At 46.6% G+C, this 5,960-nt stretch overlaps 1 protein-coding gene across 1 annotated transcript in view; it reads right to left on the bottom strand.

Moving 5' to 3' along the window:
* Nucleotides 1-543: 543 nt before the first annotated feature.
* RFWD3 (ring finger and WD repeat domain 3) overlaps nt 544-5,960 on the bottom strand; it is a 35,012-nt gene continuing 29,595 nt past the window's right edge. The window contains exons 11-13 of the mRNA XM_013005159.2: nt 5,480-5,694; nt 3,964-4,175; nt 544-2,507 (exon numbers count right to left, since the gene is read on the bottom strand). Of these exons, the coding sequence (XP_012860613.1) occupies nt 2,364-2,507; nt 3,964-4,175; nt 5,480-5,694 (571 nt within the window). The 3' untranslated portion in view covers nt 544-2,363. The remainder of the gene's footprint in view (nt 2,508-3,963; nt 4,176-5,479; nt 5,695-5,960) is intronic.

Here is a 5,960-nt window from a genome sequence, read left to right on the forward strand (position 1 = left end):
TCCTGATCCCCAATGCTGCGACTCATGACAATAGCAATCCCTAGCCTTGAACAACAAAGAAACTGAGCCAAGTGGCCGCAAGTGTGCTGCCTGAGCAGGCACCCAGATGCCCACCTTGTTCACTGCTGCCACCCTGCATGATGGGCTGCCAAGGGAGAAAGCAACAGGAAAGGGCCCTTATCCTCCTCTCTTCCCCCTATTTTCCAGCCTCATGCTAGTGCTGCCTATTCAAAGAAATGAACTGTGCAGGCAAGAGTCTGGAAAATGCGTATAGGCTGCAAACCCAGAAGTAGGCAAAGTACCGACAGGAGTTTTTAAGAGGTAAACACAGGGCATCCCATTAGCTACAGTCAAATACAACCGTCAGCTCAAAAGCCTCTGCCATCCCATCAGTTTAAATAAGATGCACATTTCAGATCCACGAACCATCCCTTGCAGCTCAGACACAGTACCGCAAGAAAGGGAAAGATCTCATAGGGTGGGCAGGTATGTGTTCCAGCCCCTGGTGGCCAAAGAGACAAACAACAAACAGACAAAAAAAGCTCTAACAAATGTAAATGCTTTATTTTTCATATTAACCTTAAAACAGAGAATACAAACGGAGATCTCATCCCCTGCCTCAAAGCAGGGTCAGAGGACAGAGACTGTGGATGGATTTGGAGCCCATAGAACTTCAAACCTCAAACAGGGCAACAAGCTTATAAACATGGATGAGGGGATGGGGTGGCCCAGAGGACACCAGAGCCTAGGTCTACAGAGACAAATCGTGTGTGTGTGTGTGTGTGTATGGATGTTCACTGAAGAAATCAGTCACATCTACATGAATTTGCATCCAAATTTACGGCAGGAAATCGAGGATTAGCAAGACGGGGAAAATAAAATAAAATAACTTTGTGCAGCCCAACAACTAAGGTAGCCAGGGCCTGACTGCCTGCAACCTCTGTGTGATAGTCTGGTGAAACGATAAGAGTTATGCCTTTCAATTTTCAAATCCTGCTCTGCCACTGGAGCTCCAGACCTGGGAAGCCACTCTTCATCACCAACGTACTTTAAAAGGACTAAACTCCTCTCAGAGGGGCTCTTTCCCAGGCCTGGAAGCTGGTTTGTGGAAAATGCCGTGGAATATACAAGAAGAGTAATTCAAGAAAAAGACATGTCCAATAAAAAAGTTCCTTAAGAGGTACAAACTGAAACCTGGAATAGTCTGGGGAAATCTATCCCAAAAACCCTACCTAGTGAGGGAAACTTTGGGGGACCTCTGCTACCAAAAAGAAACAGAGAAGTCCTCCAAGGGGAGAAAAATACAGCCCTGATTTGAACAATGTGGGGTTAAAATGGACGAGAGTGGGAATCTCTCCACCATCTACAGTGTCCCCCATTACTGCCTTCTTGAGAACAACCACTTCACTGGTAAAACGATGGAGGCGTGGAGGCAGGAGAGCAATCTGAGGTGCTCCTCCCTCTCGGGCTTCATTCCGTGAGAAAGCCCTCTGCTCTCGAGCAGGAGGAGCAGTCAGGCTCCTCTGTGGGATGCCCTCTCTCAGTCCCTACTCGGTTCCCATGAAAAGATTCCAGTCAGTGTTTTGATGCATGGCTCATCTTTCCCTAGAGGGGGAAATAGTGGTCTTCAAATCCTGAGCGTCTGTAAAACCATTCCTGAGATCCTAAGCTGTCCAAGGGGAATAAATGCATCCTTTGGAATGCTTGGTTCTCAGAATGGGTTGGACTTAATGCCACCATGGGTTTGCCAATTCCCCAGCACGGCATGTCTGGAACTTCACTGTTGACCACCACAGAGCAGGCCGTATGTCCTGTCACAGACTCGGGATGAGAGACCAAGGCTCCAGACCGGTGGTCAGCCTGAGGTCAGAAACAAATCAAGCCCTATGGAAGGTTCTGTAGTGCCCTCTTGTGTTCAATTAAAGAGACTACAGTACCCCACCAAGTAACATTAAGATCCCTTCAGGGGCCCAACTGACAGAACCACTCAAGAGGGTCCAATGCCCCAGAAAATGTCTGGTGCATACCCCTACCTAAGTAACATGCTGGAAGGGCATTCTCTGAGGTCTAGGCGAAAGTTAGACCCAATAGAAAGATAACCCAGCCCAACAAAGACTAAGAAAGGCCTTTAACCCATGAAATGGAGACTGTGGATGGATGACTGGTCAGGCATTCATCTTGATGGATGCAGCTGCTGGCACCTTTCACAGTGTCTCTGTGACCTGAAGTCCGAGAATCAGGCCAATCCAAAGAAATCATGAGTTCATCAGTTCTAGGTTGCAGGTGATAAGCAGTGAGCTTGCTCGAGGCTGCTAGGAACTGGCACAGATACTGTTAGCAATAACCAGCGGTGAGTCTGATGGTCACCCCCACCGATAGATGTAGACCATCTTCTCTGTCAAGGTAGCCAAGTAGTTGTGATGATTCACCTCAAATGGGCAGATGTCCAAGACAGGCTGATCTGCCCGCAGTTTCTGCAGCAAGGAGCCACTGCTGGCATCCCACAGCTGAGGAGGACAAGCAGAAACAAAGGTTAGGAGTCAGTCAATTAAACTGGGGCCAGGCCAGACGTGCTTTCTTTTCTTGTCAATCATCAGATTATTTATCTGGCTGAGCTACATATGCAGATTGCCTCCACCCTTCTTCACTGAGGGGCTGAGACCAGCAAGTAGTTCACCAGGAAACAGATAGGCAAACCAAGATTCACATTCATTCATTCCTTCAGTCTCTGTGACAAGCCACTCTTCCAGGGGAAGGGGTACAGATGGGTCAATATGTCAAAGTCCTCATCTTTGCCCTCATGGATATCACCTCTAATCGGTGTTCCCCTCCCCTTAAAAACACACACACACACAGCCCTGAACATTCATGTTCAACGACGATTAATATCTCACATTTGCTTTATCTATCTCATTTTTCATTTGCCAACATCAAGTCATTTTCTCCCTAAATACATGTTCTTATACCTCAAGGTCATCATGTACAACAAAATGAACAAGCCCAGTCATTACACTAATACCTAGGCATACATCTTTAAAAAATTTATTTAAAAAAAAGTTTGGTTTGTGCAAACCACAAGGACATTCCACTTGGCAGTTATATATCCTAATCTTCAAATCTACATCAGTCAACCTTCCAGTTTTTCCTTTTGCCAATGATTTGTTTCTGGGGACAGTTTGTTTGATATAAAACGCCCAAATCCTGAGTGTCGTGCACCCCACCCACCCTCCAAAATATGTGCTATAAACCCTAGCCTCTATGTTATCTCTGTTATGTTAATGAGTAGGATTAGTGCGTGTGGGTGTGCCGAGACAGCAGAGGTTAAACAAGCCAGCGAGCGAGCAGAAGTCTGGGAAGACTGGATCAAGACACATCTCTCCAAGGAGCCAGAAACAAATGGTTGACACAAGAACCTTCTTTCAGAACAACGCCTTCCCCTTGACTAGGCAACACTTTAAATTTGGACTTCTAGCCTCCTGAACCGTAAGAAAGTCGGTGTTTCTTAAAGTCACCCGTTATGGTATGTGTTACAGCAGCTAGAGACAACAAACCCTGGGCATGTCTGTCTGCTCTCTGCAACGGAAGGAAAAGGCTCGCTCCACTGTGGTGCTGCTCGCGATGCCGGGGGCCTCCTCAGGCATTCAGTTAGCTATTCTAAAATGAAATACACTCTTCAGCTGGAGTAATCACATTTCAAGTTCTCATCTGGCTGGAACAACTTAATCAAGCAGCTCAGATACAGGTCTAATTAGATTGGCATTCAAGGATATCTCTAGGAGGTGCTGGGTGTTCCATATTGGCTAATTCACTTGCGGTAATGCTAATGTGGGATGATAGAGAACTCTTTTGTTTTACATACTTGTGAACAAAAATGTTTACACATACACATAATTTTCAACTTTCCGCTAGTGAATAAATCTTTATGCAAATTGCTTTTATATAAATGAAAACGAACAGGCTCACCAGGGCTGAATTTGATGATTCATCACCAGAACACACCAGGAGGCTACCATTATTCTTTGGGCTTTGGAAAATGGCATTTTTGGTCAGTAGTTTGCAAGTGGGCCCCCCACAAAACGTTTGGACTGGACGGCATACGCAGACCGGCTCTCCAGCATCATCCTGGCTGTAAGACATCTCCATCAGCACACTTCGTTGGGTGTTATGGTTTTTATCTAAAGGACAGAGAAATCAATGTTGGCCCATGAAATAATACAAAGAGAATTTTACCAAGTTCTTCAACCTCAGACACTTAGAATTTAGTTGGGTAGAAAAGTCACATATATTAATTAAACTATCAAGGATAGATAACAGACAAAATAACAAGCTACCATAGAGCACAAAAGAAATCCAGAAGTCCTAGGCTAGGCTAGGCTGAAGCACATCCCCTACAGTAGAGGCTTTTACCTGTGAAGAAAACAATTCTGAGCAGGAGTTATCTTTTTATTAAAACCACTATATTCCATTAAATCTGTCTGGGGGTTTATTGCTCTTTGAGTTCTGACTGAAAGGCTCCCCCGCTCCCCATTCCTCAAGTGAGGACCCCACAAACCCATGGAATTGTGTATTTCAATAAAATAAAACATGTTACCAAGAAAGTAGAGGAATAGTTTGGTGCTCAGCTGCCAAACAAAAGGTTGGCGGTTCAAATCCACCTGTGAGTTTAAGCCAACATAGGAGAAAGACCTGGAGATGCTTAAAGAGGCCACCGAGGAAACTCCACGGGCAGGTTTCCTTGGCAGCACCTATCAACAACACACAAAAGCCAGGAACAACATGGGTCCTCATGCCTTCCAGGCATGTCAGTCACAGCAATCACAGGCTTAGAACTCAAAGACAATGGAAGGATTAAGAACCTGATGTTAGAGGAGTGCAGAGAGCTTGCCAGCCCAAACGCAAGAAAACACATTAGTTCTACCCACAACTATCAGAAGTGTGAGCAATTGGATACAGGTGCCTGACCACTGTTATGGTTCAACAGGAATTTAGAGTCAGACCTTCAGTCTGGAAACCACCTGGGCACAGGGGGCTATCAGGTGTTCTCCCCCTGGGTTGAGAGGTCCACATGCCCATGGATGTTCATCTATTTACTACCTTCCTCTGCTCCAAATGAGTTACTAGTCAATTACTCTAGTCTGAGTCCTACTTGGCTGGCTTCATCTACTAAAACATGAAATTGATCTGAGGTGGCTCAACGGCCGGCCACACAACCTGGCATCCCGATTCACGTAGCCATTACTTTATGTTGCAGGGTTGGTGAAGTAGCCAGTTCACCTCCAGGGAGTAGCTGGCAGTATCTGTTGCAGTCCTCACTGGAGAGGACCAGAGAGGCAAGTTCTATGGGATTTAGGGTTGCCACCCTCACTGCAATATAACCAGGGCTCTATCCAGTGATGGGCATACTGACTTGTGCCACCCCTCACCTCTACCCATTCACTCCCAAACCACGGGAGGCCCTTGGAGCACACCCCACACTTACCAGGCCTGTAGGTCACGAGGCAGTGCCGAGTGTTACTCTCCGTCTGAAAGTCTGTGCAGCCCCCTGGCTCTAAGGGCAGCATGTGAGGCCAATGGGAAAAGCCTGTTTTCAGCTCCCAGAAGGACGCATTCTCCAGGGTTCCAGCCAGCAGCCCACCACAAGGGAACACAGCCGAGGCAGCTCTGGGTATGTACGACAAGGATACCAGCGGGCATCTGAAGGGAAGGGGAGGGACCACACTCACATTCCAATACTTGGATTGCACCAGAGCCCACCACCAGGAGGCCCCCTAGTACCTCTGACCTCTAGCAAGGTTGTCACCTTCCCCTGGACCCCTATCCTCTGGTATCTCATAAAAAGTGCCAACCCTTTACCATACACTGCATCCAATTCCAAGAGACTAGAGGCTCTACAAGCAGTAACAAGGCTAGCCCCATCACAAGGACAGCCAGTGAGGAATCATGATTTACATCTAATGTTT

Source organism: Echinops telfairi, unplaced genomic scaffold (assembly GCF_000313985.2).
Source record: "Echinops telfairi isolate 266 unplaced genomic scaffold, ASM31398v2 ScPeMD7_2291;HRSCAF=2852, whole genome shotgun sequence".
In the NCBI taxonomy this organism is placed as follows: domain Eukaryota; kingdom Metazoa; phylum Chordata; class Mammalia; order Afrosoricida; family Tenrecidae; genus Echinops; species Echinops telfairi.